Source organism: Papio anubis, chromosome 10 (assembly GCF_008728515.1).
Source record: "Papio anubis isolate 15944 chromosome 10, Panubis1.0, whole genome shotgun sequence".
In the NCBI taxonomy this organism is placed as follows: domain Eukaryota; kingdom Metazoa; phylum Chordata; class Mammalia; order Primates; family Cercopithecidae; genus Papio; species Papio anubis.
Window position 1 is genome coordinate 2,709,322 of NC_044985.1, and position 22,850 is coordinate 2,732,171.

Consider the following 22,850-nt stretch of genomic DNA (forward strand, 5'->3'; position numbering starts at 1 on the left):
GCGCAACCCCGGGAGAAGCCCTGCGGGGTGAGGGCCCAGGGCAGGGCTGGTCTGATGGGTAGGTTGGGGTCCGAGTGGGGAGTGTAGGGACTGGACAGGGCAGAGGGCGAGGACGCTGAGACAGGGCCATCGACAAGCAGAAGGGGATGTGGGGAAAGGGAGGGAACATTAGTTAAAGCCAAACTGGCCATTCCGCTGCTCCGTTTGGCACTGCCCCACTCTGCGCCCACCCTCAGGCACCTGCAGCATATAGAAGGGAGGGGTTTTTGGGAGAGGGGTGGGGGCCTGGGTAAGGTTATGAGAATCAGGTGTCAGGGGTCTGTCTGCCCAGACCTCTGGGGCCACCCACCAAAATGGAAGCTGTGGACACAGCAGCCCTACCTCCAGTAACTTCATCACAGTGGGAAAGGCAGGCGTCTCCATCACGTCTGAGGCATCCAGGTTCTCGAAGACTGAAGCTAGAGAGAGAATCAGGAGTCCTGAGTGGGAAAGCAGCCTAGAGCGATGGGAGCCAGGTCCCAACAGGCCCAGGCCCACAGTAGCCCCAGATCCACTCAGGAGAACAGCTGCCCCAGCGTGAGCCACAGCCTCTCCCAGGGTCCTGGGTCATGGTCCCCAAGACCATGGGTCATTGACACCTTAGCTGTTGGTGAACCTGGCAGACCACTTCCTCTTGAGGGGACCAGGGCCCTGGGTCGAAGGGAAGTTTGAAGAAAGGTGGGCCTATTTGGAGGGAGAAGTCTGACTTCGGAAACGTGGCTGACACTGGCGCTGGAGAGATGGGCCATCAGGCCCCTCAATCCTTGCTGCTGGGTGTAGAAACCCGAACATTTCATCTCTCATTCAGTCACAGGAAGCAAAGCACTAATGGAGCTCCAGCTGTAAGCCAGGCCCCGCTCTACTGCAACCGTCTCCTGACTGGCCTCCCAGCTTCCGGTTCCTCCTCTTCAACCATTTCCAGCTTAGGACGTGCCAGGCTGGTGGGGGATGGGACCTTTGGGTCTCTTTGTTTTTGCTTTATTTCTTTTTTAAACTGAAAAAAATTGTGACATAAAATATACAGATAAAGAAGTGCATAAAACACAAAGCTGTGTTGTAAAGAATAAAGTCAGCACCATGGAACCACCGCTAAAGCCAAGTCTAGGCTCTGCCAGCACCCACAGCCCTCCGAGGTCCTCGCAGGCTGAGACTGTGTCCCTCTCCTCCGGAGGTAAGCATCCTCCCAACTTCAAACTTCCTAGCTTTTTATTTATCTTTTTATTCCCTACATAGAGTCCCTAAACAGCGTTTAATGTGCCTGCTTTTAAATGTTATGTTAGTGGGCCAGTTGTGGTGGCTCACACCTGTAATCCCAGCACTCTGGGAGGCCAAGGCAGGAGGATCACCTGAGGTCGGGAGTTCGAGACCAGCCTGACCAATGTGGTGAAATCCCCATCTCTACTAAAAATGCAAAAATTAGCCAGGCTGTGGTGACGGGCCCCTGTAAATCCCAGCTACTCAGGAGGCTGAGTTGAGAGAATCGCTTGAACCCGGGAGGCAGAGGTTGCAGTGAGCTGAGATCCCACCACTGCACTCCAGCCTAGACAACAAAGCAAGACCCTGTCTCAAAAACAAACAAACAAACAAACAAATGTTGTGTTAGTGGATCTGTCTGCGTTCTCTTGTGCCTGCTTCACTTCCTCAGTGTCGTGTTTCTGATGCTGTCCCAGGCTCCGGTGCCCACCTCTGGTTAGCACCCACCTTTCCCCGGCTGAAGTGTGCAGTCTGGCTGATAGATGACAGATCAGCCCAGCTGCGGCTCGCCTGGAGCCAGTGTTCTCACACGGCGTGAGATGGTGGCCCAAAGCTCTTGTCTTCTATACGGACACCCCATTGCTCCAGAACAGATTCTGGAAAAGTCTTTCCCTTCCCATTGCTTTGTGAATGATCTCTCCTGAATTCTAGAACCAGCCCTAATCTCTTCAAATATTGCCTCTGCCCCTTTTTCTCTCCTTTCCTTTAGGACTCCGATGAAAGGTGTGCTCCCTCTGCCCACAGTGTCCTCCCAGTCTCCACCCTCTCTCTGACATTTCCCGCCTTTCTTCTCTCCATGCTGTACTCACAGTTTCTCCTGACTTTCCGTCCAGCTCACACATTTCCTCTCCTAGACAGGCACGGAGTCCTTTAAACCATCCATTGGGTTCTTCATTTTGGTTATCGTATTTTTTTATTTTAGAACGGAATTTCTATGTGGTTCGTTTATACATCTGTAATGTCTTCAAAGTTTCCCATTCGCTGTCTAAATTTTCAAGCTTGGCTGCTTCTTTTCTTGAGCAAAGTAAGCAGAACTTCTCTAGTCTGTGTCTAATAATTCCAACTTTGAAATCTTTGTGGATCGATTTCTACTGTTTATTATTTCTGCCGGTTCTTGTTCATAGTATCTCACTTCCTTGTTCCTATCTCTTCCTGGCTTCATGCTGGATGTTGTGTTTGAAAACCTACCTGCAGGAATCATTTGTAATCTAACTTGCTGGTGTTTTCTTTCAGCGAGGACTGTCAGTAACTTCCGTTAGGTGCTTGGTGTGTTCACGGGTCAGGACACCTTAATCCCCAGACTGCCCCATGCTCACAACCTGGTTTGCAAGTTCATGCATGGATTTGTTTACTCTGGCTTACCTGAATTTAAGGGGGAAGCCCTTTGGGGTCCCAGCTAAAAGTGGGGGATGATTGGCCACAGTCTCCACCTGTGGAGAACCTTAAGCTTTGACATTTTCCCCTTCACCTCACGAGGCCTGCAAAATCACAGCTGAATTTTTTAGATGTATTTTTCCAGGCCTTAGTGGGACCACAGGACCCTTCCTGTGAGAACCCCTAGAGATGCCTTCTTGCTCCTGTCCCCTGCCCCCTCCCTTCCCAAGGGTGCAGTTGGGGCAGACCCGGCATTACCCATGAACCCCACGTTCCCCAGGTGGAGAATGGCAGCCAGCAGCTTGCTGAGGTCCCAGCTCTCAGAGTCAGAGAAATGGAGGATCTTCATGGCCGAGCGGATGTGGGCATAGTCCTTGGCGTCGTTGAGCCCCTCACAGGAAGTGCAGTTCCCCTGCGGGACAGGGAGCCTCAGCTAATGGGGCCACCCCCTGCCCCACCGCCTCCATCCTGGGGCCAGCAAAGCTGAGACACTGCCCTTCACAGGCACTGGGTGGACCAGGCAGGGTCCACGCTCAGAAACCACATATAATTCTTTTCAGAGGCAGAATCATGACACAGTAGCCACAGCATGATCGGGCCTTGCAGCCAGCACCAGCATCTGGCCACGGTGTGACCTTGGCCAACTCACACTTCTTCTCCGATCCTCTATTTGTCGTTCGTCCCTACTCGAGCCTGCCTTGTCTCTCTGGGGCACACTGTGGGTTTGTTCCTTTAAGAAACGCTTTCCAAGGCTCGCCATGGGCCAGGCCCTGTGCTGGGCATCCAGGGGGGCAGGCAGGGAGCCAGGGACCGTGCCATGGCCATTTGCCTGTTATAGGTGCCCAGACCACAGGGGCTGGGGCCAGCCCTATCGAGAGGTGGAGAAAGGCTTCCTGGAGGAGGTGCAAAGCTGGCCCCACTGTCTCTGATGACAGAGGGCAGTTTAGGTAGAGGATGATGGGAGCAAGGCCACGAGGTGGGGAGGTAGGGACAGGGCTGCGGGGAGGCTGGGGTGGGTGTTGAGAAGGGAGAGGTCGGCAGAGGGGCAGATCCTGGAGGGACTTGGAAACCACACCGAGGAGTTTGGACTTCTACCCTACAGGTCACAGGGGTCACTGCAGCAGTGCCATCCAAAGCATGACACTATGGTGCAAACCTTCCTACAGGAAGAGTGCCTTGGCTACAGGGTGGATGACAGATTAGAGGTCGAGACTGGTAAGGGGGGGCCCATGAAGTCCAGGCAAGGGCTGGTGAAGGCATTGGAGCAGTGGACCCAGGGGAGAGGGTTGCATGGGAGAGATCCCAGAGGCAGAACGCTCTGGGTCCACTCCGTGGTCAATAAACCAGGAGGCGCAATTCCCCTGACAGCCAGGGCACCTAAGCTAATGAGCGATGGCTGTGATGCTGCCCTGTCCTAGGTGGCAGGTGCAGCTGGGAGCACAGGAAGGGCTTTGCTTTCCTGGGGCTCGGGGCTTGTGTTTTAGGGGGCCTGTAAGGACAGACCATTGGAGTGAAATCAGGAACAGGAGGCGTGTGGGCAACTCCCTGTGTGTGGCCCACTGGGCACCGGGAGCCTGTCATCCAGTGGGGACCAAAGGAAGATGAGGTCCAGCCTGGGGCATGGGGTACATGTGATGGGAAGCGGGAGGCACGCGGACAAGGTGATTCCCAGCACAGAGGGGCTGACGAGGAGAGGGAAAGGGAACCAGCCCTGCCTCAGGGGCCTGGCCAGCATTGGGCTTCTCTGCAGCTGTCACGGAGGGTGAAGCGGCACCAGCTCTTTTTCCTCCCTTCCATTGGCTACTGGAGGCGGCAGGTGGGCAGCTCACCATGGTCAGGTAGTGGTACTCGGAGGGCGTGCCCAGGCTCAGCAGCTGCTTGTCTTCAGCACTCATCCCCATGAGCATGCAGTAGAAGATGTGGTAGTTCCGCTCCTCAGGGGCCTGGGAGGGAGAGAGGGCGTTCCAGACAGATCCGTGGGCCCTTCCCCTGAGGCCTCAGGGCCTCAGACTGCCTCTGTCCAGCCCAGCCCTGGCCTCCGCTCCAAGTCTCTCAGCCAGGAGCAGCTCTGGCACTGACCCAGGGCCAGCCTGGCTTGGTTGCTGTCCCTATCCTGGGCCTCCGCAGCTGTCTCATCCCTGCCCTGAGAACTCCTGTCAGGCATTTCCCTGCATCTTGACTACTCCTCGAAGCCCTGACACTGCTGTGTCCAAAGTCCCCAGGCCAGGAGTGATGGCACAGAGTCAGGGCTCTCTTCACAGGTACTTAGTGGCCCACGAGAGATCTGACAGCCACAGGGCTCCCTAGGCCTTCGGCATTTTTAAAACTTTTTCCGAGAGAAAGTCTTGCCCTGTTACCCAAGCTAGAGTGCAGTGGTGCAATCTCGGCTCACTGCAGCCTCGAAGTCCTGGATTCAAGCCATCCTCCCACCTCAGCCTACCAAGTAGCTAAGATCACAGGCACACACCACCACGCCCAGCTAAGTTTTGTATTTTTTGTAGGGATGGGGTTTTGCCATGTTGCCTAGGGTGCCTTTCGTATTTTTTGAAACACTATTTATAAATGCATTCTCATAAAAATCGAACAATCTGAAGCATATACAGTAGTGTTAAAAGATGGGAGTTTCAGTTGGGCTGTAATCCCAGCAGTTTTGGGAGGCCGAGGCGGGAGGATTACTTGAGCTCAGGAGTTTGAGAGCAGCCTGGGCAATATAGTGAGACTTCATCTCTGCAAAAAATAAGAAAATTAGCTGGACGTGGTGGTGAACACCTCTAGTCTCAGCTGCTCAAAAGGCTGAGGTGGGAGGATCACATGAGCCCAGGAGACAGAGGTGGGGGTGAGCTGAGATTGCACCCCTGCACTCCAACCTGGGTGACAGAGTGAGACCCTGTCTCAAAACACAAAAAGATGAGAGCTCCTTTCCACCCTGCCTTCCCCTTCCTTAAATTCCCTCCTCCCCGCCCCAGAACCTATACATTTTTAAAAAAACATTTACTTATAGCACATCTATAAATAGTTGTCTTTTCTTTCTTTCTTTCTTTCTTTTTTACACAAAACATATTTATGGTTCTACAACTTCCTTTTTTTCACCTAAACATATCTCTTGGTGATCCTTCACATCAACACGGACAGACTTCCTCCTCTGTAGTATAGATATGTCATAATTTTTAAATCTCCCTCTTTTCTTGGGCAGGGCTTGTTTCTCACCTGCTTTAGAAATTTCCTGCCCATTTTGGGTGACAAGGTCTATGAATTCAGCAACCACTGTATCAAGAGGTAGGAGATTCTGGACAGGGCAGAGAGACTCCGCCATGTGCTCGCTCTGTGGCCCTGGACAAGGGACCTAACTTATCGGGACTCAGTTTTCTCATCTGTACAACAGGGATAAAGAGTCCTACCTCTCATGGTTGTGAAGGTCAAATGAGATAAAACAGGAAAAGTATAGCACCAGTAGTAGCACCACACTAAATGTGACCTTCTTTCTCAGCTTGCCACAGTGCCGAGGCATGTGTCCCTCTCACACAGCCACAGCCCCTCTGTTGGTGGCGTTCTCCCCTCTGGACCCCCTCTGTGTGTGTGTGCTCATTTGCACACATGCATGTGTTAGGGGTTATGCCATCATACGAGAGCACCCCCCCCACACACACACAGGTGCATTAATTCTTCTGTTGTGGGTGCCACGTGTTGGGATCCCTGCCATCGGGACTGGCTCCATGATCACCCAGTGTGAAAGGGAACCATAGGCCCTCTTGCTCAAAAGCTAGTAACAATTTCAAGGTGGCAATAGCAGAGCCTGAAACCAAGCAAGGGGCCCCCTGAGCACAGGGCCTGAGGTGACAACACAGGACACGTGCCTCTGTACTTCCTGGCCATGTGGCATTTGGGATACTGTCATCTGTGTCTTTCTGCCATGGCCCCTAACACACCTGAAGATACAGCCCACCTAACTAGCCTAGTCTCAGAAATAATTCTAGTAGAGATGAGGACTGGTGGGCACCAAAGAAAGAAGAAATTCATATGAATGGAAAATTCAAAACGGAGAAAATTCTTTTTTTTTTTTTTTTTTGAGACAGAGTCTCGCTCTGTTGCCCCGGCGGGAGTGCAGTGGTGCAATCTCAGCTCACTGCAACTTTTACCTCCTAGGCTCAAGCAATTCTCATGGCTCAGCCTCCCAAGTAGCTGGGACTGACTACAGGTGTGTGCCACTGCCTAGCTAATTTTTTTTTTCATATTTTTTTGTAGAGACAGGGTTTTGCCACGTTGGCCAGGCTGATCTCGAACTCCTGGCCTCAAGTAATCCACCTGCCTTGGCCTACCATAAGTGCTGGGATTAGAGGCATGTGCCACTGAGCCCCGCTCAAAATGGAAAAATTTCTATCATTTGCTGTCCTGGAATACTGGGGAAGAGCCCTCATTATCCAGTGAGGCCTGTGGGTTCTGGGAGGGCCCCTGGGGAAGAGGGGAGGAGAGGTGAGAGAGCTGAAAGGGGGCCCCTCTTGGAAACCTCCCCCATTCCCTCAACTCCCAACCTGGGCGGGTGGAGGCCTCACCTGCCGGCAGACGCGGGACTTCTCCAGGAGAAACTGCTCGATGCGTGCGCCCTCGATCACCCCGCTGGGGTTAAAATAGATGTCAATGTACTTCCCAAAGCGGCTTGAGTTGTCGTTGCGGATTGTCTTGGCGTTTCCAAAGGCTGAAGGTACGCAGGCGATGGCCATGATGAGAGCAGAGAGGAGAAAATGTAATATGAGTGGGATCATCTAAGAGGGCTGCTCAGAGGAGGTGGCCAAGCTCGAATTGAAGAATGTGCACAGCTGCGCCAGACAGTGATGGCAGCCAAGGGCCCGCTAAGAGGAAGACAAAAACCTCGGGGAAAACCTCAGAGGTCAGAAAGCATGAAGTGCACTTGTAGACGCAGAAGTCTTGTCAGAGTGTGGGATACAGGAGGAAAGCAGTGGAAGGTAGACAGAACTAGTTAGTAGGTAGGGCCAGGTGGCACAGAGCCTTAAATGCCAGTCTCAGAAGTTGGGCAATCATTCTGCAGTGATAAGGGAAGCAGTAAGCTTCTGAGAGTGTGTGGGAGCAGATTCGCAGCTTAGAAAGATGGCTCAGGCTGCAGGGCTGAGGCTGATATGGAGAGGCCAAGCTGGCATGGGGACTGGCAACAGCGTGTCAAGGCCAGGACACACGGAGGCAGTCAGATCAGGAGGTAGCACGTTCCAAAGTGTTTTTTGTAAAGCTGTTTCTGCAAGCTCTTCTGATGTGATTCACAGTAAGAAAGATATTTTGCATTACATCCTAGTATATACACATGTCCACCTGCACACACAAAGTTAGAACAAAATACTCAGTACTAGTTCTTATGAAGAGTGATGTGCTGGGGTGTTTCTATTCTATGATATTTGATTTGTTCTAGAAGACTGATTTTATGGCCCATTAATGGTTACGATGCAGTTTCAGAATAGCAGCATCCAGCATAGTCCCATGAAACAGAGGAAGACGGTTCCTTGGGGAAGTAGGTTTAAGAAACACAGCACCCTGTCTCTCTTTCTCAAGGAATCTCAATGCACGGCAGAGCCTCTGAGAAGTGCCACAGTTATGAAACCTATTTAGCTTATTGAGCCCAGTGTGGCCATCATGGGGGTGACTGGTTGGGTGTCTCTTCAAGAAAGAATCTGATGCAGGCAGTTTTTTTTTTTTTTTTTTTTTTTTTGTACTAACTGACAGGCCGATCTGAAAATGTACTATATATGGAAAGGTAAATGATCTAGAATAGCCAAGTTTGAAAAAGAATAACAAAATTGGAGGGCACGTGCTCTCTGCTTGCACCGCTTCCTATAAGGCTACAGAAATCAAGACACTGGAGCACTGGTGAAAGGATAGACAGAGAGAGGAGCTGAAGAGAATAGAGAATCCAGGAAGAGTCCCTTACATGGATGGTCAATTGATTTTAGACAGGGGTGCAAAGGTAAGTCGATAGAGAAAAAATAGTCTTTTTGACAAATAGGACTGGAACAATAGAGTATCTACATGCAAAACAAAAAAAAAGAGAGAAAGAGAAAAAGAAAGGAAAGAAGGAGAAAAGAAGGTGAGAAAGAAAGAAGGAAGGAAAGACAGAAAAGTCTTTTTATCTTTTATCTTTTGAGACAGTCTCACTCTGTCGCCCAGGCTGGAGTACAGTGGTGCGATCTTGGCTCCCTGCAAACTTTGCCTCCTGGGTTCAAACGATTCTCCTGCCGCAGCCTCCCGAGTAGCTGGGATTACAGGCGCACGCCACCACACTCAGCTAATTTTTGTATTTTTAGTAGAGACGGGGTTTCCCCATGTTGGCCAGGCTGGTCTTGAACTCCTGACCTCAAGCAATCTGACTGCCTCAGCCTCCCAAAGTTCTGGGATTACTGGCGTAAGCCATCACGCCCAGCCAAAAGTCTTTTTTTCTGTGCTGTGTACCTTGCACCATAGAAAAATATCGGATCACAAATGTAAATCATAAACTGGATCATCAACCTAAATATAAGATCTAAAACTACAAAACATATAGGAAAAACATAGGAGAAAATCTCTGGGTTAGGCAAAGATTTCTTAGATACAACACAAAAAAACATGACCCATAGGAGAAAAAAGAGGACAAATTGAACTTTAAAAATTTAAAACTTCTGCCCTGCAAAAGACACTGTCTAGAGAATGAAAAGATAGGCCACAAACTTGGACATAATGTAAGATGTAACACCTATCTTAGAAAGGACTTGTATCCAGAACACATAAAGAACTCTTAAAACTCACCAGTGGCCAGGTACAGTGGCTTACACCTGTAATCCCAGCACTTTGGGAGGCCGAGGCGGGCAGATCACCTGAGGTCGGGAGTTCAAGACCAGCCTGACTAACATGGAGAAACCCTGTCTCTACTAAAAATACAAAATTAGCCGGGCGTGGTGGCGCATGCCTATAATTCCAGCTACTCGGGAGGCTGAGGCAGGAGAATTGCTTGAACCCGGCAGGTGGAGGTTGCAGTGAGCCGAGATTATGCTATTGTGTTCCAGCCTGGGCAACAAGAGCAAAACTCTGTCTCAAAAAAACAAAAAACAAGCAAAAATAACTCATTAGTAAGGAAATAGACCAATTAAAGAATATGAAAGAATAGGCAAAAGATTTGAACCAACACTTCACCCGAGCAGATATACAGAGGGGAGGTAAGCATGCGGACAGACGCTAACATCCTTCGTCGTCAGGGCCATGGGAGTTACAAGCGTGCTCCACACATGTCAGAGGGCAGACCATGTCCTTCACCGTGCCAGGTGCTGGTGGGGTCACAGGACAACCTGCTCTGCTGGTGAGAGAGCAAAATGCTGCGACCACTTTGGAAAACATTTCGGAAGTTTCTGACAAAGTAAAATGGCTCACTTGCCTTTTGAGCCAACAATTTCACTCCTGCATATTTATCCAAGGGAAAGACCTATGTGCACCCAAAAACCTGTATGTGCATGTTTATAGAGGTTTTCCTCCTAGTGGCTAAAAACGATAAACAACCCAGATGTCCTAAACGGGTGGAGAAGCTGTGGTACCTCCACGCAGTGGAATTCTACTCAGCATTAAAAAGGAATGAATCGCTGATGCAGGCAGCAACAAGGAAGAATCCCAAATAGCCAAGGTAACCAGACACAAAAGGCTACAAACCCTGTGATTTTACTTCTACGACATTCTGGAAAAGACAAAACTGTGAAGGGAGGCAGGGGAAAGACAAATCCGCAGTTGCCAGGGGAGGGGTCCGGAAGACCGGGTGACTACGAAGGGGCGTGAGGGAAGATCTGGGGGGTGATGGGAACATTCTACTTCCTGATGATGATGGGAGCCATAGGCTTGTATGCATTTGTCAAAACTCACGAAACTGTATGTGAAAAAGGTGAATATTTACTATATGTAAAGTAAACTTCAATTATAAAGAAACGAGAGAGACAGCAGCCGACAGCCTTGGCGCCGAGGCCACAGGCTTCCGGGCAGCCCTAACAAGACTGAGGCCGGGTCACCCAGGCAAAGGCAGGAGGCTTCTAAGGAGGAGTTTGCTCCAGAGCCCCCTTCTGGGTTGGCCAAGACTTAGATCTGCATCACAGCATGAGCCGCTCCCGACCCAAGCTGCTTGCTCTCCTTTTCCGGTTCCTAAGGGTCTGAGCAGCATCCAAGTTTGAAGGCTCATCCTGCCCACTCCTGCTTCCTCCCACCTTGTCTTCCGCAGGTTTACCCCTCGATAAACCTGTTGCAGTCCTCACCGTGGCCCAGCAACTGCTTTCCAGTTCAGTTCCAGCAACCGAACACACACATCTAGCATTTCCCAAATTGACTTGATCTTGGATCCCTTTTTAAAAAGAATACTCCTTACAATTCCGTGGAAAACACACCTGCTGAAAGTTTATTAAGTCCTCAGTCTTTCCCCTTTGTGCTGCCTGGCCCCCCTATCCCTACCATGCACCCCACCCTTGTGTTTTGTGTCCTAAGGGTCTGGAGGAGTTGCTGAAGGTTTGTGGTCCCACCTGGAAGGAAGGCTCTCGTGGGGCTGGGGGAGAAGGGCAGGTCCCAGAGCGATGCTTACCCTCCAGGATAGGGTTGGCTTCCAGGACCTGCTGCTCGATCCACGAATGCTGGCCACTGACGGTGGCCATGAACTGCAGGATGAGCTTGGTGGTCTCCGTCTTGCCAGCCCCAGACTCGCCACTGCAAAAAGGGTGTGCAGGGACATGAGACCACACAACAACTATTTTTTTCAACACCTCTCAACTCTCCTACAAACCCCAGTCCTGCTTTCTCTAGCCAGTCTGACAAGGATGGCCTCTCCCCTGCAGATATCCCACTGCATTGAAGCCCTGAAGTCCCCTGTGGGTCTCAGGCTGCCTGTGTTGTACACGCTATTGTGTTTGTCTTTTCTTCTCTGCTCGGCTGCAAGCTCCTTGGCACACTCGGATCTGATTCATTCCAGGGTCAGCACCACAGTGCCCAGGACATACAGAAGGCTGAGTGAGATGACTCAATGTCTTCCTAATGAAAGCGTGGCCCACAGGCCAGCAGCAGGCTCAGAATGCAGATGCCCAGGTCACACAGGCTCTGTTGATCAGAATCTGCATTTTCACAGGATCCCCAGAGGATTCCTACACTTTAGAATTTGCATAACAGACTCCCACAGTCCCATTATCCAGCTTCAACTCCTGGCCAATTTTGTTTCCCCTCCTGTACTATTTTAAAGCAAATCCCAGATATTGCTTCATCTGAAAATATTACCTTTTTTTTTTTTTTTTTTTTTTTGAGATGGAGTCTCACTCTGTCTCCCAGGCTGGAGTACAGTGGCATGATTTAGGCTCACTGCAACCTCCACCTCTTGGGTTCAAGTGATTCTCATGCCTTAGCCTCCCAAGTAGCTAGGATTACTGGTGCCTGCCACCACACCCAGGTAATTTTTATATTTTTAGTAGAGATAAGGTTTTACCATCTTTACCAGGCTGGTCTGAAACTCCTGACCTCAGCTGATCTGCCCGCTTCAGCCTCCCAAAGTGCTAGGATTACAGGCATAAGCCACCATGCTTGGCCTGAAAATATTGTCTTTTTTTTTTTTTTTTTCTTTATTTGAGTCGGAGTCTGGCTGTTGTTGGCCTGGGTTGGAGTGCAATGGCACCATCTCAGCTAACTGCAACCTCTGCCCCCTCCAGTTCCAGCAATTCTCCTGCCTCAGCCTCCCAAGTAGCTGAGATTACAGGCGCTGGCCACCACACCTAGGTAATTTTTATATTTTTAGTAGAGATGGGGTTTCACCATGTTGGCCAGGCTGGTCTTGAACTCCTGACCTCAGGTGATCCACCTGCCTCGGCCTCCCAAAGTGCTGGGATTACAGGCGTGAGCTACCGCACCCAGTCAAAATATTACCTTTTTTACAAAGTTAAGATCAAAATACCCACAATCACTATGCCAGCAAAGCAGAGTGAGATCAACAAACCTCCAGTGACAGCTGTGGACTCCCCTGAGTGCCTGTCAAGCGCCAGGCGTGTTTATAAACACAAGCTCATCAAATAACCTGCCATTGTAGAGACGCGGCTTAAGGGGACTTGCCCACAGCCCTGGGGGAGGAAAGGGCAGGAGGAGAATGCAATTTGACTCAAAGTGACAAGTGACGTTCTGCTCACTACAAGGAACCAAACCTCAGGCAGCTCTTTCCTCTCCTTGCTCACACTCGGCCAGCCCCGCCAGCCTCAAGGGGGTGCCACCCTGTCAGCTCCCGGCCAGCCAGCCCGTGGCCCAGTTCTGCCGAGAGGCTTCTCGCCCTGCCTCTGGGGGCAGGTTGGGAGTTCCAGCTCTCTCCCAGGGCACCTGTCTGCTGTCTTCTCCAGAGCCCTGGGTTTGAATTCCCCACTTCAGCGCTGTGTGCCGCTGGAACAGGATCTCAGCCCCTCTGACTGTAGGTCTCTCCAGCAGTAACACGGGGCCATATCAGGGGAATGAGAGCATCTCCTTCAGAGCATTGCTGAGGACATGAAATGTGATCACCTGTGCCTTAGGACTTCATTCTGGTCTCTGTTCAGCATCCCGCCTCAGAGAGGCCGTGCCTGGCCTGTCCCCTACCTAACGCAGAGGCTGACATCACCCTTTCCTCTCCCCTGCCGTGTTTTACTTCAAAGCTGTTAGGACCTGCATAAAAATGCACTTATTTGTTGCCTGTCTGTCTCCGCTTCTAGAATGTAAGCTCCCTGAAGAAGGGATTCTGGTCCCTTTTGTTAGCTGCCGCCTCCCCATGTTAGGACAGTGGGTGGCACACAGTTGGGGCATGACAAAACCTCAAATGATTGAATGAAGGAAGGAATGAATGAGTGACTCTACTGGAGCACCAAGCAAGGTGCCTGGGAGCCAAATTCCCACTCCACCTCCCGTTCCCTTGAACACTCCTCCTCCCAACACCAGGAGGGTCTGTGCTCACTGGCAGAGAGGCCAGGCCAGGCAGGGAGTCTCTGAAGCAGCCAGGACCTGGACTGGAGGGGACACTTTCCTTCTGGTCCCCTGGTGACCTGAGAGCTGCCCCCTGGAGCTGCTGCTCCTCTGTCCTCACCTGGGGCCTGCCTTGAGATTTTTTTGCGTGGGTCCTCAGCTGTTGAACTCCTGTATCTTCAAGTGCCTAACCTGGGTCCCGTACCTTTTTCTTCTTTTATTTTTACAGAGATAGGGTCTCGCTACGTTGTCCAGGCTGGTCTCAAATTCCCAGCCTCAAGGAATCCTCCTGCTTTGACCTCCCAAGTCACTGGGATTATAGGCATGAGCTACCATGCCCGACCCCTGAGGCCCATTTCTAAAGGAACCCAGCCCAACTTCCTTCCTTGACTCAGTAAACCGTTATTAGAGGCTGGGCAGTCCAGTCCCTGGTGACACGATGAAAGCCTAGGTTCTGAAGGAAGGAAGCTTTGGAGGAACTGCTCGGGGTGCAGGGTAGCTGGGGCCGTTGTGTGCTGTGGAGAAGGGTGTGTGCCATGGAGTAGGGAGAGCTCCTGCCTTGCCCAACTTGGCAGGCGTGCTGTGGGGAGCAGTTCAGGGAGATGCCTGGAGGCGGTGCCTGACCCCTCTGCCTCACCTGATGATGCAGCACTGGTCCCTCTTGTTCCTCTTCATGTTGAGGTAGCAGTTGTTGGCGATGGCAAAGACGTGCGGCGGCAGCTCGCCCATGTGGCGGCTGTAGTAGAGCTGTACCTGCTCCAGGGTGTAGAGCGGCAGCACCTGGAACGGGTTCACGGCCACCAGGATGGAGCCTGTGTACGTCTGGGAAGGGAGCAGGTGGTCAGTGCCCTCTGCCCCTGGCAGAGATACTTGGCCTTGGCCCTGCCCTCAGGGAGTTATCAGGGCTGCTGACTTTGGTGGGGAAGTAGAGTCTGATTCTGGGCCAGGGAGATAAGACATTCGGCTGTGCAGGTCCCTCCTATGGGAAGACGAGATGTCCACCAGGAAGGTGAGCTCCCGGGGGACGTATTTCCAGGAAGATCAAATGTTCACTGTACCTTGCCTGGTACTTAGGAGGGGCTCGATAAAAATGGACTAAGTATGAAATGGGTTTTCACGTGCATTCCACAGGGGCTTTCATATAGGCTGGTCAACAAGTGGCCCTCACGGAGCCCAACCAATATTCTGTGTGCTCCTGGGACCTCCGCCCTGGATCAGCTGCCCATCTGGAGCCCCCACCCGGCCCCACTGCCCCTCAGTGGGTGGGGCAGGCAGAGTCTGCACAATACGCCACACGACCATGGCATCCTGGTTTTCACTTTAGGAAAGGAGAGGACGTGCCCTCTGGCTTCAGGCTGTGCCACCAGATGAGGAGTGCAGGCACAAGCCCTTTGGAAGCACAAGCGGCCTTCCTCTGGACAGCCCAGAAGGGCCGGTCAGAACCAAGCCGGCCACCCTCCAACCGGAGAGGCCCAGGCAGGCAGTGGCTTCTGCAGGCCACACATACTTAGGCCGAGCTGGTGTCGGTTTGGAAATACCACCTCCCCTGGAAAAATCTGCATTGGAACCAGGATGAGAGCTTCAGGCTGGGGTGAACCTCCATCCAGGCCAGGTTTGCGGGGAGGGCCCACATCCACCCCCATGGCCCCCTCGTCTGGTGAATCAGGATCTTGGGATCCTGGCTGTCATGGGACTCACTCTTGGGAGGCCAGGAGCTCTCTGTCTGGTGACCCTGTCTCTACAACATGCTTGGGATGGAGAGGGCAGAGGACAATGGCCACCTGATGGCCATCTGCAGCCCTCACTGAGCACGGACTGTGCCAGGCACTGTGCTGTCACTCTATGCAGCGGCTTCCTCCCCTCCAGGGTGGGATCGCCCTGTTTGGGACTGGGCAGCAGAGATTGGGAAAAGTTAGGCACCTCGCCCACCTCCCCCAGTGAGGGCATGGGGGGGTAGTGCCCCCATGCATCATTTTCTTCTCCCTGTCCAGGAGGTCGGCACCTGTGAGGGGCTCCCCTGTGGACACAGGGCTGGGGAGACTCACGTAGATCTTGTGCTGCTGGTAGCGGATCAGGAGGTTGTGTACCATGCCCGCCTCGTTCAGGTCCCCCAAGCGGATCATGTCATCCACGCCCTGGACTGAGTTGGGGTGCATGGGGCTGAGGACACCAAAGTCCTCTGCTCGGATCCAGTGTTCCTGGAACAACGGGTGCAGACTCCCCTGAGGCGTGGCCTCCATCCCCGTGGCCAGCCTGCCACACCCTCCCCTCCAAGTTCTCAGCAGCAAAGTAGCTTTCGGGGTCACAGATCAGCTGACCTGGGGCGGTGGCCAGCCTCCGGCCAGGGTCAGTCTATGACAAGGCTCAAGGGACTCCTGTGGCAGAATCAGGTCCATCTATGACTGGATCAGCATGGGTCTAGGGCCCAGGGTTAAGGCGTAGCTGGGGCTAGGGCTGAATTTCAGATCAGGGACAAAGGAGCTTGTAGCCAGAAGTTAGATTTAGGGTCAGGTTGCAGCTGGGAGCCTTGCAGGTTGTTATAAGAGTGTGCAAGTGAAAGTTTTTTTTTTTTTTTTTAAACTACAGTGTTACATAAATAGAAGATATTGTTATTATTTTACTGACTTCCATCATCTGGATCTCACAGGCCACAGCCTAGAAACTTTTCTTTGGCGGCTAAGCCTGCAGCACCCAGCTGAGCAGAGAGGACAATCTGAGGAGCTAAGTGACCGGCTGGACATTCCATGGTAAGCCCTTCCCCGCTCACCACCTAGCTGGTCCTGACCCCTCTGGTGGACGAGCTGGTCACCCCTGGGCACTCCAGGTTGCTGGCCTCTCACTTGTGCGTTTTGCCGCTTCCTGCCCCTCCACACACCTTCCTCACCCACCTTTCCCCCTTGCCAGTTTCATTTTGCAAACCGGCTTTCTGCCCCTCTGGTCCTTCCAGAGCCCCTTTCCCACTTCTCCACTTCCTGGTCCCCTAATTCTCTTCATTTCCCTGGACTGCAACTCTTGAAACGTTCCCCAGGACACAGAGGCCGTGTTCACCATGGCAGGACTCCACCGTGATCTGTCCTGCCACCCAGGTCCCCACTTGGCCTTGGAGCCCCTGGTGTTAGGGAGAGGCTCCACAGGGTGGGGAGGGCTCTGGGGCCCTGGATGTGGGGGCAGGCCGGGGCCCAGAGGAAAGCCCCAGAACACTGACCTTGCCCTCGTCATCTTCAACCAAGATCTTGCCTGGCTTTGTCTCTTTGATGATGCCTCCTATGGCCACGCCAGTCTTGTGGGTGGAGGGAGGCTCCAGCCACACGTGGTCACCCTGGAGAGCAGACAGAAGACAGTGGTGTGATCCCCGCTCTCTCTTCCCCTCCCTGCTGGATACTTACCTCTCTTTAGGGCTTTGCCTTCCAGCCCAGAGTTCCCAAGGTGGCTGGAGCTTGTCTCTCCTTTCCTCTCCTCCCCTCTTCCCATTCCTCTCCTATCTCTCTTTCTCCCTCTCTCTCCTAGCCCCTGTTTCCTTTGATCGTGTGTCACCTGCCCTGCTCACTGGGCAGGTAGGTACCAAGCACCTGTACAGCTTCTCTCCATGTCTTTGTCTTGTCTGGGACAGTAAGCTGACAAGAACAGGAGCTCCGGTCTCACCACAGAACCTCTCATAATGAAAAAGAAACTTGGCAACTATGTAGGAAGGTGGCGTGGCTGAGTGGTTAAAAGAGAAAGTGCTTCTCAAGCTTGATGATGGTAGCAAGAGTTGCATCTTCTCAGAAATCACCTGCGAGCAATAGGAGGATAAGAAACAGAAACAAACGCTAGGAGACACAGGAGGAAGTTGAAAAGGTGGCCCCAGCTGTAGATTCCAGAAAGAGAGGGCAAAGTTCAATTCTCCAAGGCAGCAGCCCATCCTGGCGTGCAAAAGCAGCATGACTTGCTGCAGCAGCAGGAGCACGGGCACAAGGTGGCAGTCGGAGCTTGCCTGGCCTGTCTCGGTTCTAAGAAACAGACCATATTTGCAGGTCTGCCATATTTGCAGGAAGCAGTCTCTCTGTGGGGTGGGAAAAGAGAAGCCTTGCCCCGTGAGAAGCTCTGCAGTACCCAGATCTATTGGGTGGGAGAAGCAACGACTAAAAACTCGCATGTGAGATTTCTGCTAGCCTGCACTGTGGCACTGACCCTGCACGAACCTCCTTCTAATCCAAGAGAGCTCACCCCATCTGAAGAGAAGTAATCCAAAAGGAAGCAGCACAGGTCTGTGTTCGGAGGTGAAACCCAAGAGGAGGAAGGGAGCAAATAACACTTAGCAAAAGAGAAATAACTGCCACAGAGCCGTGGGAAGTTGTGACCGAATATTTCACCATCATTTACAAAAACTGACCAAAGATTAGGCAGAAAAGCCCAGGAATTAGACGGGGGAAAACTGAGAAAAAGGATGAGACGTGAGTTGGCAGAGCTGAATGAAAAAATGGAGGAAATGAAAGAAATGCGCACCAGAATGAAAACAAAATTGGAAACCGCGAGAGAACATGCCCTGATTAGAAAAACACGGGAAGAATCATAAAAGGTAGGAAGGAGAAAAGTCAGCAATATGATATAGAAATTTTTTAAAAATTAGAATTAGGGGCTGGGTGTCATGGTTCACACCTGTAATCCTAGCAGTTTGGGAGGCCAAGACAGGCCAGGAGTTTGAGAACAGCCTGGCCAACATGGAGAAACCCTGCCTCTACTAAAAAAATACAAAAATTGGCTGGGTGCGGTGGCTCACGCCTGTAATCCCAGCACTTTGGGAGGCCGAGGCGGGCGGATCACGAGGTCAGGAGTTCAAGACCAGCCTGGCCAACATAGTGAAACCCTGTCTCTACTAAAAATACAAAAATTAGCCAGGTGTGGTGGCACACGCCTGTAGTCCCAGCTACTCAGGAGGCTGAGGCAGGAGCATTCCTTGAACCTGGGAGGCAGAGCTTGCAGTGAGCCAGGATTGCACCCCTGCACTCCAGCATGGGCGACAGTGCAAGACTCCATCTCAAAAAAAAAAAAAAAGCTAGGCGTGGTGGTGGGTGCCTGTAATCCCAGCTAATCAGGAGGCTGATGCATGATATTGCTTGAATCTGGGAGGTGGAGGTTGCAGTGAGCTGTGATCGCACCACTGCACTCCAGCCTTGCTGACAGAGTGAGACTCTGTCAAAAAAGAATAAAAAATATTCTGTCAAAATACTCTGTCAAAAAAGAATAACAAATAAAAAATAAAATAAAATAAAATTAGAATTAGGAAGAAGATCGCTATAGAAGATGGGCAAAAATATAAATAAACCTCATTATATGGACTGAATTGTGTCCCTCCAGAATTCATATAGTGAAACCCCAACTCCTGACATGACCATATTTGCAGATAAGGCCTTCGAGGAGGTAATTAAGGTTAAATAAGGTCCTAAGGTGTGGTCCTAATCCAACAGGATTGGTGTCTATAAAAAAGGAAGAGGCACCAGAGTGAGATACACGCACGCTCTCTCTCTCTCCCTGTCTCTCTCTCTCTGCTTTTCTCTCTCCCTCTCCTCACCCCACAGCACAGAAGAAAGGCTATGTGAAGGGATAAAATGAGAAGACAGCCATCTACAACCCTAAGGCACCTTGACCTTGGACTTCCAGCTTCCAGGACCGTGAGAATATAAATGTCTGTGGTTTAGGCCACCCAGGCTGTGACACCTTGTTATGGCAGTCCAAGCCCCAGTGAAGTCAGGCAGACCTGCCTGGGTTCTAATCCCTACTCTGTATTCCAGGAGTTATACGGCCTTGGGAAAGTCACTTCACGGCTCTGAACCTTAACTTCCTTATCTGTTGAAAGGGGCCTGCTTCACAGGGCTGCGGTGAAGATGGAGTGCCCTGTGGCAGGGAGCCTGCCTAGTGTCCAGCACGGAGGGCACCACAGAGGACTCAACAACCGCATGGGCCCTCTGAAAGACTTATTCAGTAAAAAGATGACCACTCTGCACTTTGGGAGGCTGAGGTGGGCGGGCAGATCACCTGAGGTCAGGAGTTCGAGACAAGCCTGGCCAACGTGGTGAAACCCTGTCTCTACTAAAAATACAAAATTAACCGGGCATGGTGGTGGGTGCCTGTAGTCCCAGCTAGTCGGGAGGCTGAGGCGGGAGGATTGCTTGAACCTGGGAGGCCGAGGTTGCAGTGAGCCGAGAGACGACTCTCCTCTCAAAGACTTAACAATGTCTGAAGACAGAGCGAGCCTGCAATTGTAATTGTGAGTAATAGGGCCCTGAGAGGTGTTTTTCTAAACTCTGCTTGCCGTTAGTGGCATCCCCTGAGGGAATTTGGCGTTGGTGCATCCCACGGCACATTCCTTTGTGAAATGCTTGGCTTTGTCTTAAAATCACACCATGCTCCAAGGTGGAGCCACGCTCTCAGGTTTGCAACTTAGTTACCAGAAGCCTCACAACCTGACGTTTGAGACCACGCGTGTCCTCTCTACAGCCTAAAACAGCCTAAGCTCTATTCTGTAATTGAAAACAAGGAGCCAATCTTGGCTGCCCATTCTGTGAGTCCGATGCTACCAGGCTTAGTGGCAGCGCCAGGGGCTCCTGCGTGGTGAAGGTCCTTCTCTCAGCAGTGTGCTCCAGCAGCCAGGAACGATGTCCTGTGTGGCTTTGCACTCAGGAGAACATTTGGGGCATTTTCTTATCAAAGAGCACTTTGCAGCACTATCCTGCTCTCCTGGACTCTGCGGGGCATGGGGCAAGGGTGGAAATGTGGAGGGCAGGGAAGGATGCACAGGCTGGTTTGGGGCCTCTGCTCTCTGGGCTCTCCAGCCTCTGAGCTCTCCACCCTTTATGCCCCGTGGCAGGGCAGGGCAGTTCCCCAGGGTCTATGTTGATTCAACAGTAAATGCAAAACTCCTCTGCTTTCTTCCTATAGAGGAGCCATCCCTTGGCCACCGGAACACAGGAATATTTGTTGAGTGAAGGAAACACGATGCAGAGTCCAAAGTGGTGATTCAGACCTGGGTTTCAGTCCTACCCATGCCCACAGTTCCCCAGTTCCCTGTTTTCTCTGGGGGAGCTCCCTGCAACTGCCACAGTGAGACAACTGCGAAATCCCTTCGTTGGCTGGGCAAGGTGGTTCACACCCAGCACTTTGGGAGGCCAAGGCGAGTGGATTGCTTTGAGCTCAGGAGTTCAAGACCAGCCTGGGCAACATGGTAAAGCCCCGTCCCTACAAAAAATACAAAAATTAGCTGGGTGTGGTGGCATGCACCTGTGGTCCCAGCTACTCGGTAGGCTGAGGTTGGAGGATCACTTGAACCTAGGAGGCAGAGGTTGCCGTGAGCTGAAATCACGCCACTGCACTCCAGCCTGGGTGACAGAGTGAGAATCTGTCTGGAAAAAAAAAAGAAAAGTAAAGAAAAGAAATCCCTACATGTATTGCCGAGGCCAGTGGTTGGCCAAACTTGTTTTCTTGAGATGAGAGAATCTGTCGTGTTTCCTGAACTCACCTGTCTCTGGTATTTTCCTATGGGGTCTCATTGCCTTTCCTCTCTTTCCTTGGGAGCGATTCAACTTGGCCTTGAGTAACTTACACCAATAACCCCTAGATCAAATAATACAATTCTTACCAGCCTGAACCCCGACATCCTGAGTCAGCAGTTCCACACACCTGTATGGAGAGAGAAAGCAGAACGTCAGCTCCATGCGCACCCCCGATAGGAGCCCCTGGAGCACAGGAACTGGGCTTGTTCCCCGACACTACCCTAAGGTCCCGGCATGGGACCTGGCTCAGAAACAATGCTGAATAAATGGATGAATGAGTCACAGTCCTGGCCCAAGTACAAGAGCTGTTCTCAGCTTCTTCAGTCTTTATTGCAGACATATTTCATACTCAGTCCTGGGCTTGATACAGGGAGTGGGTCGTTCCCTGTCATCCCGAAGCCCCAGTTTTATCTGGTCAGATATCCATGAAAACCAGTTATCATCACACACCCTGGGAAGTGCTCAGGTAAGCAGCCACTGGAGCTACAGACACAACTTTAAACCTCACAGCACTGCAGAATGTGCGTGTTCCCTCACTTTAGACATTGGACTCAATGCAGGAAATGCCACGCAGTTAATTAGTAGCACAGCTGGGAATCAAACCCGGATCTGCCTCCTTTCAAACCTGTCCCCAGCACCTGGTGGTTCTAGAAGGAGCAGGCAGTCAGGCCCAAGTAGGCAGCCAGGTCCAGCAGGAGGAGGAGCGGGGAGGAGCCCACTTGTCCCATCTAAAGGAGGAAACCCTGAGTTACCCTGACTGAGTGCTGGCATTTTCCCCTTCCCTGTGAGTAGTGCAAGGTGGGTACCAGGTCTATTGCTGAGTTCTTTAGTGGTGATTTGTGGGATTTTGGTGCACCCATCACCAGATAAATATACACTGAACCCAATTTGTAGTCTTTCATTCCTCACCCCCTTCCTTCCCTTTCCCCCCGAGTCCCCAAAGCCCATTGTATCATTCTTATGCCTTTGCATCCTCATAGCTTAGCTCCCATTTATAAGTGAGAACATAGGATGTTTGGTTTTCCATTCCTGAGTTACTTCAGTTAGAATAATAGTCTCCAATCCCATCCAGGTTGCTGTGAATGCCATTAATTCATTCTTTTTATGGCTGAGTAGTACTCTGTCATACATATGTATCCCATATATATGATATATGTCTATATCTATATATATGATATATGTCTATATATATATGATATATCGATATCATAGTTTCTTTATCCACTTGTTCATTGATAGGCATTTGGGCTGGTTCCACATGTTTGCAATTGTGAATAGTGCTGCTATAAACATGTGTGTGCAAGCATCTTTTTCGAATAATGAGTTCTTTTCCTCTGGGTAGATATCCAGTAGTGGGATTGATGGATCAAATGGTAGTTCTACGTTTAGTTCTTTAAGGAATCTCCACACTGTTTTCCACAGTGGCTGTACTAGTTTACATTCCCACCAGCAGTGTAGAAGCATTCCCTTTTCACCACATCCATGCCAACATCTATCATTTTTTGATTTTTTGATTATGGCCACTCTTGCAAGAGTAAGGTGGTGTTGCGTTGCAGTTTCGATTTGTATTTCCCTGATCATTGGTGATGTTGAACATTTTTCCTTGTTTGTTGGACATTTGTATATCTTCTTTTGAGAATTGTCTATTCATAACCTTAGCCCACTTTTTGATGGGATTGTTTGTTTGTTTGTTTT

At 51.2% G+C, this 22,850-nt stretch overlaps 1 protein-coding gene across 4 annotated transcripts in view; it reads right to left on the reverse strand.

Annotated features, from left to right (window-relative positions):
- Positions 1–22,850, reverse strand: part of MYO7B (myosin VIIB) — a 101,626-nt gene that overhangs the window by 56,663 nt on the left and 22,113 nt on the right. For 3 of the 4 annotated variants that reach the window (XR_004176442.1, XM_031651157.1, XM_031651159.1), the window contains exons 2-10: positions 21,242–21,282; positions 16,832–16,945; positions 15,672–15,824; positions 14,264–14,448; positions 11,252–11,373; positions 7,218–7,360; positions 4,497–4,610; positions 2,926–3,079; positions 382–458 (exon numbers count right to left, since the gene is read on the reverse strand). Coding sequence is in view for 3 of the 4 variants with exons in the window: in XM_031651157.1 (XP_031507017.1) it covers positions 382–458; positions 2,926–3,079; positions 4,497–4,610; positions 7,218–7,360; positions 11,252–11,373; positions 14,264–14,448; positions 15,672–15,824; positions 16,832–16,945; positions 21,242–21,259 (1,080 nt within the window). In the remaining variant the exon portion in view is untranslated. Of the gene's footprint in view, positions 1–381; positions 459–2,925; positions 3,080–4,496; positions 4,611–7,217; positions 7,361–11,251; positions 11,374–14,263; positions 14,449–15,671; positions 15,825–16,831; positions 16,946–17,195; positions 18,276–21,241; positions 21,283–22,850 lie in introns of those variants that run through there. The other variant, XM_031651158.1, reaches the window with a different exon arrangement.